Source organism: Narcine bancroftii, chromosome 13 (genome assembly GCF_036971445.1).
Source record: "Narcine bancroftii isolate sNarBan1 chromosome 13, sNarBan1.hap1, whole genome shotgun sequence".
Taxonomy (NCBI): domain Eukaryota; kingdom Metazoa; phylum Chordata; class Chondrichthyes; order Torpediniformes; family Narcinidae; genus Narcine; species Narcine bancroftii.
Window position 1 is genome coordinate 9117209 of NC_091481.1, and position 13449 is coordinate 9130657.

General features: G+C 42.5%; 1 protein-coding gene across 10 annotated transcripts in view; it reads right to left on the bottom strand.

Annotated features, from left to right (window-relative positions):
* The window catches only part of plxna4 (plexin A4), a 544272-nt gene that overhangs the window by 298047 nt on the left and 232776 nt on the right, over positions 1–13449 (bottom strand). The window contains exon 5 of one of the 10 annotated variants that reach the window (XR_011347889.1): positions 7849–8124. The exons of 8 other annotated variants lie outside the window; for them this stretch is intronic. Coding sequence is in view for 1 of the 2 variants with exons in the window: in XM_069908057.1 (XP_069764158.1) it covers positions 7957–8124 (168 nt within the window). In the remaining variant the exon portion in view is untranslated. Of the gene's footprint in view, positions 1–7743; positions 8125–13449 lie in introns of those variants that run through there. One more of the 10 variants, XM_069908057.1, reaches the window with a different exon arrangement.

Here is a 13449-nt window from a genome sequence, read left to right on the forward strand (position 1 = left end):
CTTGAGAATTTCATCTCATTCTAATATTGAGATATACATTGTAATTATCTAAATAGAGGTGGGCTCTGCGGTCTCACCTCACTGACAAAAGACAAAGGAGGAAAAACCCAACACCCAACCCCAACCCACCAATTTTCCCCTGCAACCGTGTCTGCCTGTCCCGCATCGGACTTGTCAGCTACAAACGAGCCTGCAGCTGACGTGGACATTACCCCTCCATAAATCTTCGTCCGCGAAGCCAAGCCAAAGAGAGATCTAAATAGACCAATCTCAATAAGAATAAAAGAAACAATTTAAAAAATCCCCTCCCACTAAACACGGGCACCAGCAAATAAATTGTAAAGATTTGAGTATTAGCTCTCAGACATCGGATAGAAAACCTCCAGAGCACCCCTGCCTAAGTAATCAAATTATGATAATAGCCCCTTATCTTGTCAAATTCAACCTTGATCTCTTTAACGTTAGATCTAATTTTCTCCAAACTCAAGCAAGACATCCTGTGACCATTGCGTATGGGTTGGTGCTTTGCTGTCTTTCCATCTGATCTCATCTGACCATCAATTAAGTAAAAGTTATTCTTTTTTGAGTTGAATTCAAGGAAATCCTCTCTTCTAGAGACTAACCAGACAAAGCAATAAAAGGACACGGTCCTAATTTAATCCTAAGAATCTGTGATAGGGGTTTAAATAAGTGTTCCCAATATTCTTGTCGTTCTCGTCACTCCCAAAACATAGGAATGAGAGAGGCCTCAAAAATTTTACATTTGTCACATAGTGGATTAACATCAGGATAAAAGTGAGATAATCTAACATCAGACATATGAATTCTATGTACAACTTTAAATAGTGTTAAACACTGTCTTGCACAGAATGAAATATTATTAATCAGATCAAGCGTGTCATCCCAATTTTCAACTGAAATTGATGTATTCAAATCTCGTTCCCATTCATTCTTGATTCCAATCCCGGAACACATTCTTAGGCCTATCAAATTGCTATAAATAATTGCTGGTGTGCTGGAGAAGTCTATGGAAGACGGGAATTGATGGAGAGTCTGGAAGGGGGTGGGAGTCAAAGCTCGGTGGGGGAACAGAGAATGGATGCGCAGTTGTGGGCAGACTGGAGAGAGTGAAGTTGACAAGAGGCATTAGTTGGGAGTGGGAAAACCTGGGAAATGGTATTGGAAGTGGTTCAAACACAAAGGGGATGAGATAGTAAATGGGAAGGAGGGAACTGATGATATAAAAGTGGACAGAGAGTGGCACATAAGAGTGAGATCGAAAGTCTGAGCAATTTTGGATGAGATTGGAGGTTTTATAGAGGGAGGGATGTGACTGATTGGAAATGTTTCTTCAAGTTTAATGTTATTATCATCTGATTGTACATATACAATCAGTCAGAACAGCGTTTCTCCAGACCACAGTGCACACACAGTCCACAACTCTTAATATTTGCATATAGATGATCATTTAAAATAAATATATATATATTACTCAAAATTATTTACTCAGTTACAGGGCATTGATCACCAATCTCACAGCCTGTGGAAAGAAGCTATTTCCCAGCCTGGCAGCCCTGATTTTGATGCCCTTGTACCTCCCTCCTGATAGTCTAACTGTTCTATTTCAATGTGTGCTGTCATTCCATTCAAATTATTAAATTAAAAAAGGTTAAGAACATTGCAAGTTAATGCATGGACTTTGGAGAAGCCAGAACTAATGACAATAACTATAAACTCAACCAATTCTTAACTCTGCATCTGTACCTCAGCCATAAGTTGTGTCCAGCACCCTTGACAAAGGAACATAATCTGACAAAGGAGAGGCACCAAGGATCTGATTGAAAACTTGATCGAGGCACTGGCTCTAAGAAATGTCGGAATCAAAGAGAGGCAGACAAGAGCAAAATCATAAACGTTTCCACTTAAAGTGGTACCTTTAAACTGCCTCAGAAATTATACCACTCAATTCAAGAGGAATTAGGGATTTTAATATATACTGGTATGTAACCCAGAGGATTATCCAATATTTCAGACAAGAAGTTGGACAGAACAAAGGATTTTCCATGTGCTTGCCCCTGAAAGGCCATCTAACTCTGGCAGGAGCTGGGTTGAAAGTTATTTCCACATGTCAGTCAAGATCAGACCCATCCACAGAGAAAAACAAGGCAAAGAAAAGTCACATGGGCATACCTGAGTCAGCCCCCTAGACAATTGCAGGACAAAAACCTCACACTTGGGCTAGATAACTCACTTTTTGTGAGTGGCCCCTCACCAGCCTCTGCATCCTCCACCATTTCTGTCACCTACTACATGATCCAACCACCAGACATATCTTCCCCTCTCCGCAGGAACAACTCCCCCAATTACTCCCTTATCCACTCCTCCCTTCCCACTAATCGCCCCCTTGGCACCTACCCTTGTGACTGCAGGAGGTGCTACATTTGTGCCCACAGCTTCTCCCTCACCACCATCCAAGGATCCAAACAGCCCTTCTAAGTGAATTATGAATCTGCAGGGATCATCTACTGCATCCAGTGCTCCCATTGTGGTCTCCTCTACGTCAGAGAGAGTGGACACCGACTGGGAGATTGCTTTGCTCAGCACCTTCACAATAGCAGGGATCTCCCAGTAGCAACCCATTTCAATTCCTCACCCCATTCTCATGCTAACATATCTGTCCATGGTCTCATGCACTGCCAGAAAAAACTGCACACAAATTGGAGGAACAACACCTCATATTCCATCTGGGTACCCTCCAACCTAATGGCATTAAAATAGACATTCATTTTCTGTTAGCACCCCTCCCCCATCTCTCCCTCTCCCCTTTCCCTGTCTTCTTTTCTCCAGCTCTGCATTCACAGAGCCACACCCCTCCCTGATCAATTTTCACTTATCCTCTTCTGTTCCCCCTATCCATGTCCAATTATTACCTTTTCCCTGTTGGCCTGTGCCCCTCCTCCCCCAGCATTTTTATTCTGGAGCCTGCCTGCTTTTTGCTCATACCTGGATGAACAGATCAGGCCGGAAATGTCAGTTATATATATTTACCTTCTATGGATGCTGCGAGACCGGCTGAGTTCCTCCAGCATTTCTGTGTTTCTACTGCAATCACACTGCCTGAAGACTTTCATGTATCACTCTTTTCCCCATGCCATCCTTATTACCCGCATTTGGCCTTCATTGCTTTGAGGTTGGAGGTTCCATTCCAGGAACAGGGTGTTGCAGAGCTCAAACTGGAAAACTTTTAGTTTTGATCCCCTATCTTAAAAAAAATATAGAAATGAAGGAGGCAGTTCAAAGGAGATTCACCAAACTGGATTAGGCAGTCCTACCAAAAAAGACTAAATAGTTGGGCTTGTGTTCCTTGGAGTTCAGAACAAAAAGGGGTGACATTATTATAAGATCCTAAGGGAATTTGACAGGGTAGATGTTGAGATAGTTTTCTTTATAGGAGTGCCTCAAACAAGCGGGCACATATGGAAGATAAGTGGCCAGTCATTTAAAACTGAGGGTCACAGAGGGCAATGAATTTCTGGAATTCTCTGCCCGCTGTGTCGTGTAAATCAGACAACTTGAAGTATTTTAACTACAGGTGAATAAATATTTGACTGATTGAGGAATTGAGGGTCTGGATATAAAGCACAGAAGAGAAGATAAGGCTGGCACTGATCAACCATGATCATGTTACACTGTAGGGCAGGCTTGAAGGTCCTGATTTCTCCAACAATGTGCATTGATCTCCTTCTGCTCCTCCTTTCTTGTGTTCCTTTCTGCCAATTTCCTGCCCACTCACTTTGCCTATCCATTTCCCTTTGCACAAGTTTTGTGACCTGCTCAACATTTACTCATCCACTGATCATTGAATCATGATCCCACCTGGCTTCTTCCACTCAATCTCTTCATCTAAGTCATCGATATAAATGATAAATAGCTGACAGCTCAGCACTGCCCCCTGAGCCACCCTTGGTTTCCAACCTGAAGACCCATTTATCCCTACTGTCAGTTAGACCCTCCCCTACCCTATGAACACTTAGCTGGTGCAGTGGGAAGCCCCTCTCGAGTGTTCAGTACAGACGGCACAGCACGTCCAACTAGATTATGTTGGGAGTGGTAGAGAAGGTTGAATCTGCAGCTCTGACCTAGGGGAGAGAGAGTGCTTACTGAAAGGGAGTTAGGATGTTGGGGGTGGGGCAGGATTACAGAAGTAGTTTGCATAAAAATATGTGGATAGAGGAAGAATTAGTTAGGGTGCTTTGGATTTGTGCAAGTTGAATACTGAGCCCATTCACCTACCGATGACTTTGAGATTAGATTGATTTAGCCAACTTTATCATTCTCTCTAAAGATGTGACTTGTTCAATGTACACACACACACCCCCAAATGCATACGTGCACAAGTATGCATGCACACTAGATGCGCATGACCACACAAACATGCTCAATACACACACACCTAATGATATTACAAACAAATGCATACAGCTCATTTATTGAATCCTCTTGTAATTATATTTTGCACTTCAGTTATTCAATGAACTGACTAATCAACTGCAAAAATCAATAGGCCAAATGGCATCATAAGCTTTCAAGAACTGAACATTTCTGCCGCCCCATTGTCATTTATAACAGTCCAGCCCTCACAGGACCACAGCCAGGCCTTAACAAATGGACTCATTATTTTGTGACCTCTTCATTTCCCCCAGATACGTCCAGATCAGAAGTATTTGGATAGAGTTGTATTGTGCTCATATTATAGGGCAGCCTAATGTTTACATCAAGCCAACAGAATTACTGGCAAATCCAGATGGATTGGATGTTTATTAATATGGGCATGAGTGATTCCAGAAGCTCAGGGATCAGCCTCTGCCCTCAATCACCATCCTTGCCCCACTGACTAAAATCAATGTATCGGACCTGACCTTTCCCCAAAATGCTTTGTCCAGATTCTACATTTGAACAACCAAGATATGAGATTTCTCCAGTAAATTGAATTAAAAGGTTAGCCTGCCTGTTTGGACTTTTGCCTGTCAGGAAGACCTCACTTTCCACTTCATGAAAAAAAAAAGCAGATTTAAGACTAAAACTAAGACTTTCTAAAGCACATAATCCCAGTAGATAAGGGCAGCTACAGTACATAGGAAGCAGGGCAGAGAAATTTTATTAATTTAGCTGCAATGCACTCCCTCAATGACCTGCTGTCTAACCTTGATGTTCTTAACATTTGCTTGAGCAAGATCCAATATTATAGTGTGTGTAATGTTACGTGTTCTAAGCACAGTCTGTTTGGTGTTATTATAAATCTAAACCCCTGCCCATCAGATAGTTTAACCATCCAGTGATCAAAGAGAGTGCACACAAAAGATTTCATATGAAAGATAATACGAGTGAAGAATCAAACTGTGCAGAGCTGGGGAAGACCCTTTGGACCATTTTAACCATGCTTGCTCTTTGAAGGAGTTATCTAACAAGTTACATTCCTCTCATCTTTCAGTCTGACCCAACAGGTTTCATGGGGTTACTGCTACTTATACCCTTCCAGGTAAAGAGGAATTCCATTCAGATCATGAGGGGTCCGTCTGATCAGGAAGAACATTCAGCTCGGCCCCATTTCATCATTTAATTGGTTCATAAATTATTCTGAAAATTCTATCCTTGAGACCCTAGCATGGAAGAGGTGGGGACCAGGGCAAGTAGCGGTCTGCCGGCAACTCAAGGTGAGGAACCCGCGGAAGTTGTGGGCTGCTGGAGACTGGTGTCAGGAGACTTGCACCAGGCTGCGGACTACTGGAGACTGGCTCAAACTGACCAGAGGAGTACCAGTATTGGAACCGGGATGTGGGGGGGGGGGGGGGGGGTGCCGAGGGTGCCGAAGAGTCCCTGACCGTGTCGGAGGTTCGGATCTGGAACTCGGCTAATGGTTTGGACTGGACTCTGGGTGGCTGCAAATCTACTCAGTGACTCTGGGGGAACTCTCTTTTGCTTCTCTCTCTCCGTGACTGCAAGAACTGTAAGAGGCGTTAAGGCAATTCCTGCCAGTGGTGAATCTGTCTGCCTTGCAGCAGGCAAAAAGAGATTTCATGTAATATGCCACTCTTTTATTACCATGATAATAAATTGAATCTTGAAATAGCAGAAGGGATAGGAACTAGTTAGGAACAGACATGGAGACAAAAGAAATGAAGACATGGAAGAGGACAGAAAAGAGAGGAGAAAGGGAAGACAAGAAAGGGGAAGGAGAGGGGGGGAAGAGAGACAGAGGGTGCAAAAGAAAGAGGGAAACAGAGGGAGAAAGTGAGATAGAGAGGGAGATAGGGAGAGAGAGATTCTTATCATCAGCTTTTAAATGAATCTTACATAGATTGCAGGAGGGTTATAATGCCTAGATATTCACATTAGCTGCTTTGGACAACACATGAGCACTTTTCCCTTTTCTTCCTCAATGCTGTGCAAGCTCTAGTACAATAGTGCCACACCAGAAACTGACATGTCTCACAAAATACCCACACCTCTTTAACTTGATTCTGAAGATCAAGTTGGGTTTCGCTTATCCTGCTGCCAAGTGAGACTTGTGAACAGAACTTACTGTGCTGTCAGAAGATTACTTCCTGGCAAACAGGAAAAAATGCCACCTATAAAACAACACCACACAGAGCAATGCTACTTAACAAGAACATAAAATTGGATGGCTCCACACTGGCTCAGTGAAGAGACCAGATGGTGTCGGAACAGTAAGGACCTAAGACCAGCCTATGCTGAGAGAGTTGGCCTCATGCAGAATGATCGTGGGGCCATTGGGTCAGAGAATGTTAAAAACCTCAAATGATCATCGCCACTCCTTTCCAATCTCATAATGTGTTTTCTCTCTCCCCCACCCCACCCCCCCCCCACCGCCCCCAACAGTTCTCCCTGCTCCAAGTTTGGCAGCCATCTTCTGGTCCAGTTTGACTTTGACCTTAGATTCCCTTTTTTTATGCACAATCTGTAATCTGTCTTGTGAGCATCTCGACCAATATCAAGGACTAATATTCTTTTTCAAAATTCCCATTTCTTACAAGGTTGCTGCTGCGTTTTGCAGCTAAAACTGCAGGAGAGAGCTCATTAATGTCAGTGCTATGGTGGGATTCTTTGGAAGCTCCAGGGCCCACATGCCAACAACAATCCAGGTGACACTCCCAAGCTGATGGACTGTTTCATTGATAGAAGTATCAACCATCAGATGAGGCTACATCTGCTGGGGGTTTTTTTCGTGGACATAATGACTCCATTTCAAAGAGGTGAAGGAAAGTTATCCTGGTGTTCTGTGACATTATTTCCTCCTCATCCAATACTTCTCAAACATAACATCCAGCCGTTATGTATTGCTGTTTGTCAAACATGCTTTTCATAATGGCTGCCACATTTCCTGCATTAGCAGTGTCCACACCCTTTTAATCATAATAAAGCATTTTGGAACACATTGAAAGAAACACAGCAGGCCCTATTTAATTGCAAATCCTTCTATTATTTTTTTAATTATTGTTGACATAAACCAATAGTTGTTGCCCCAACAAAAGCAATTACCCATTTTGAATCACATTATTGCTTCCAGTCTATTAGTGGACCCTTGGTGTGCAATGATCATTTGTGTATCCCTCAAAAACACGCCTTGATCGCCAAAGAATATTTTGCAAGACCCTCAATATATTTTATCTAATCTATTTGTTTATTTCACTCTAAAATTTTGCTAATATCCTATTTATTTATCGATATACGTGTCCTTTAACATGAACTGTGTTCGCTTTAGTTACTGTGTCACTCTGCCAGATTGCAAGAATATTTTAATGCTCATTACACAAACCGTTTCTGTACCTTTCATATCTCTGGTAAACTGCTTTCAAAATATTCTCTCTCTGGTAATTAATTTGTCACCATGGTTACAGGAGACCTCCAAGTGAAAGGTTGTGAACGTGAGTCCGCTTATAGTGGCCACCAATAATTGAGCATCTGCTGCATTTCAGTAGCGACTACAGCTACAAAGCTGTCACATTTCCTGCAGCCTTTTAACAGCATTTGGACATCCCTCTCAACCTCCTCCGAGACGCAAAATAATTTGTGACCTTCAACATTCCGCTCTGAATCATGCACCTATCAAGGCAAAGAAAAATGGGTTTAAAGCCAAACTAGGAATCTTGCATTTCTGATAAGAGAACATGCACCTGGGAATAATCCTTATACTCTCACTTCAGAACTTTCAGCTTGTACATTGTGAGGAGCTGCAGACATCATGGCTGGGGTCTCAGTTGTGTGACATCTACATCAATGACTGAGGTGAAGTGATTGAGTATAATGTACCCCAGATAGCTGGAAAATCAAGACCCTGCAGGGAAGCAGTGTGGAGGATACTGGGGGGGGGGGGGGGGGGAAATCACATAGGAAGTTAGAGAAACATTAAATTAACTTTTATTGAATTTAGTATGTTTAATCACATAATGATACTGACACATGACATTCGTTTGCAATCAGCATCTGATTCCCCTCGTGTCAGTGTCCAACAATAGTCGGCCATCATTGATGATTCCAGTTGCCATGATACCGCTTTTCCTTGGTTGCAATGTCCTGATGAAACCTTTCACCATGTTCGTCACTGACTGCACCAAGGTCAAGTGCGAATGCAGAAAATGCATTTTCAATGACAGGTTGCACGTCATGGTTTTGGATGCTTGAAGCATGTTAAAAATATGGCAGGAAATCAAAAATATAGGTTATATCTAAAAAACTGTACGTGATAGGAAACTGTTCGAGTGATTTCCGAAATCAGCAGCCTGAAATCCATAAAATACACGGAAAAGTGTTCAGGAAGCAAAATCTTAATTGTCCAGTGATATCAGTTCGTTGCAATGGTTGGTAACAAAGCTAGGAGTACAACTATGAAAACAAAAACAATTATTTTTGTTTCATCTTATTGGAAATGAATGAGTGTATACATGTCTTTGACTGGGAAGGGCAGTGGTGTTCAAATTTCTATTATGTAACCAATAGGAATGTGCCCAGAGCTCTTCCAGAAAGCATGGAGAAAACTAATATACCCCAATCGCCTTAGCCACACCCATGACTATTTTCTGGACTCTAACATTTAGTGTCTTTCAAATTGAAATGTTTCCAAATACTTCATAAAGTTATATGATTGTTATGGCACAAAAGGAAGCCATTCACCTCATCAATTCTCTGCAGGTGGAGCACCTAATTGTCCTGGATGGAAGGGACGGCTGTAACGTAGGTAAATGTAGTGGACATTTTGGAGCATTACAAGCATCAGAAGGTTGAGAGACGGCTGCAGGAATGGAGGAGGGAGGGGGCAGGATTCCTTTCCCCTCGGGTCATGAAGCCAGTACACTTTTTATACCAGTTACGTGGCCAGTTTGATTTAAACTGGAAAGGTAGGGGCTGTATGCAAGATGGAGTTGGCATGCCAGCAATCAGCTTGAATATTTTCCTGTGTGAACATTTGATTTCAAATGGCAATAAAACAATGGTTCTCCCTTTAATAATCAATGGCAGAATGCTTATTGGGAAACATGACAACGTTGCAAGATGAAAGCAACACACAAACACTGTCTGGTGTGTTCTTTAACATAACAAGCTCCCAGATGGATGACATTCAATGCAGTTTGTGAAGACACAATAAAACCAAAACCAGGAAATGTCATGGCATTTTATTCAAGGCTGTGATTGATTACATACAAGAAAAGTCAAACTTCACAGAGTAAGCATATCTCTGGGTCATCTGATCAAAACCTCGCTGCCATCAGTCAAGCTAAAATGTGGAGCTCCTGAACAAACAATTCTCAGCATCTTCATTCACATGCTCTCTTTCCCTTAAATACCCAGTTTTAAAGAAGAAGAGAGGTTGAGTCATCTTGGACTGTACTCACGAGAATTTAGAAGAATGAGAGGCAATCTTACAGAAACACTAAATTATGAAATTAAGATAGAGGTAGGTAAGTTGTTTCTATTGGTGGAGGAGACAAGAACTAGGAGACAAAGCCTCAAGATTAAGGATGGAAATGAGGAACTGCTTTTCCCAGAGAGGTGGGGAATCTGTGGAATTCACTAGCCTTTGAAGCAGTGGAGGCGACCTCAGTAAATATATCTAAGGTAAGGTGGAGAAATTTTTACATAGTTGGGGAATTAAGGGATATGGGAAAAAGCAGGTAGGTGGAAATGAGCCAATCATCAGATCAGCCATGATCTCATTGAATGATGGAGCAGGCTCAATGGGCTGAATGGTCAACGCCTGCACATATTTCTCTTGTTATTATGTTCGAAGGTGGGAAATGTTCTGTACCAATGTGCCTTCAGGCAAAAGAGTGCCTCCACAGATGAAGAGTACTTTCAATACCTTCTGCTTCTATTCCTGTATCCCTATGTTCTGTCCATGTTACCCGAGATGACATGCAATGCTAGTCATGGAATCACACAGCACATAACAGGCTCTTCAGCCTAATTCATCCATGGTGACCAAGTTGCCATTCTGGACTAATCCAATTTACCTGCTTTTAGTCCACATCTAAGCCTTTTCTATCCATAAATCTGTCCAAATGTCTTTGACTGTTGTAATTTTGCCAACTTCAACTGGCAGCTCATTCCGGAGACAGACCGCGCTCTGAGTGAAAAACTTGCCCCTCACATCCTTCTTAAACCAATGGCCTCAAGTTCTAGAATCAGCTACCCTGGGCGGAAAACAATTACTGTGAGCATTACTTTATCCATGCTCCTGATAATTTCATAAACTCTCGAAGATCATCCCTCATCTTCCTACGTTCTTGGGAATAATGAACTTCCTCCTATAAATCAACCCGTCCAGTCCCAGCAACATCTGGGTGAATCTCCTCTGCAAACCTTCCAATTTATTGATGTCTTTCATGCAGGTGGATGATCAGAACTGCACACAATACTCCAAGAGTGGCTTCACCTTGTCCACCTTGTGCAGCTGAATCCTGAGGTCCCACTTTTTGAACTCTATACCAAGTGTGTCAACCTCCTTGTTCTCCACCTTGTCTACCCAAGTCAACAATTTCATGGAAAAATTCACCTGTACTCATCAGTCTCTGTTCTACACAACATGCTCTAAGGCCCTACCATTCACCATGGATGTCCTGACCCGGTTTGACTCAGTAGAGTCACAGTTAAGTTTAATTTTAAAATGTAGACATGCAGCACGGTAACAGCCCTCTCAGCCCATGAGCAAATCCTGCCCAATTACATACAATTAACCTTCAACCACAGCAAGTTTTGAACAGTGGGAGGAAGCCGGAGCACACGGAAAAAACCCATGTAGACACAGGGAGGATAAACAAACTCCTTACAGACAGTGCTAGATTCAAACCCTGATCGCTGGTGCTGGAACAGCATTGCACTAACCATGCTGCCATTAAATTTAATTCCCCACTCATTGGCCTACCTTCCCACATCCTGCTGCAAGCTGAAATATCCGTCTTAATAGTCCCTTCTATCACAAATTTTGGTGAAGATCCTGAGCTTGCTCAAAACCACTCAATATCTACAATTCCATCCAAATCATTATTATAGATGAGGACCCAGTACTGCAACCCGCAACTGGTCACAGGCCTCCAATTAGATAAACATCTGACAGTACTGTTCTTTCTCTCCTTCCACTGAGCCAGTTTTGAATCGAATGAGCTAGTTTTCCTTGGATCCCAAGTGATCTAACCTTCCAGACCTACCTGTCACATGGGACCTCGTCAAAGGCTTTGCAATATACATACAAAGCCCATTTCCCTTCCCTCATCAACCCTCTTCGTCACCCCTTTAAAAACTCTGAGTTTCGTGAGACACACACAAAACCAATTCCCTCCAATCAGTCCACGATAAGTCTGTTTTCATTTCCCGCTCACTTGAAGTTCCAACGAACTCTAACTCAAGGAACAATTTTAAAATCAAATTACTGTAAAAGTCCTGAATTTTGCCATGTAAAATTACAAAAATAGTGATTGTTCAGAGTTATTGAACCCTCTCAGTTTCCCTGAGTCAAATTCTAATGCATCTTCCCACCTCCCAACCACTGGGCAGTATTTTCTACTGGATGGCAGTGTCCTTGTGTTTTTCTCTTTCACCATTACAGGAAGTCTGGTCAAAAGTAGCGTTGATCCTATGTAGCCTCAGTATAATTTATTCTCAGTGACACCAGACATAATGATGTCCTCATCTTCTCAGGCAATTCCTTGGGGTTCAAGCTGATCTGCTTCCAGTTCATTCCCACAGATTTGGAGTTGGCTGATGAATCCAGTGTGGGAACCAAAGCTGGGACTGGTCTGTACAGCAGTGGATGAAGGGGGGATGGGGGTTGGAAGATGATGCATTCTTTTGCATTTATACTGGGCTTCTGGGAGCTTCCAATGAAGAGGCATGAGGTTATCAATGTCATCCAGAATTCCCCCTCTCCATTTTGAGTAATCATTGATCAAGGATTCCTAGGAGTCGGTGGGAATGACACACCTTTCCCCCAAAGGTGCTTTGAAAACATCTTTGATTCTTTTCCATAATTCCTCAAAGGGGAGAAGGGTCATTCAAAATGTTCAGTTGTCAGACATTCACAAAAGCCCTGCATAATCTGAATAAGGAGCACATCTCTTGCTCAACCTCAATCTTCACCTTTCTTATTAAGCATCTCCTGCAGGACAACCTTAAGTTTCATCAACTACCTCAGAAGTGGATGTAAGGCATCCTTGACCTTGAGAAACTGCCTCAGAGAATAGCTCAGCTGAGAACTTCCAAGCTTCGTTCGTGAACCTGTCCTTACCCCACACACACTGAGGGTTAGACATCGCCATCTATTTTATGTTCCAAGATATGTAACTGCCTCAGGATGAATTACACAATACCACTTCAGCATTTCAGTGTGTTATCAGAGCTAAGAGCTGTACCAAAGATGATTTGGTTAAAGTACCATTAAAAGTGACCTATAAACCTGGGCCTATTTGGAAAGGATTAATGCCTGCCCTTGTCACCAGCTGTAAAGAGCATCAGCTGATAATTCCTATAAGCACCACATGAGTGCTGGATGCCAGTGTGACGTGTCTGAGAAAAAGCCATGCGACACTTGACAATTCAGCAATGTTCAGACAGTGACTACCTGCTGGTAGATAGACTCTGTCATTCTTTTTCCAAATCCAGAGTTACAAATCTGCACGGGATTCCGACCAGCATGTTCAGCCCTCTCTGGATGCAGAGATCAAGCAACTGGGAGCCAAATCAGGGATGCAAAGTGCCAAGTCTGACCATTGTCTTCCTTCCCCTTGTGAATAATTACACCAAATTGCTTCAGCAAGATGCAAGCAATGGCTGATTGATTAATTGTCACACTGAAGATCCTGAGCTTGCTCAAAACCACTCAGTGTCTTTTCAAGCTGGAAATGCATATGGTGGAGCACTTGAAATCACACACTAGCC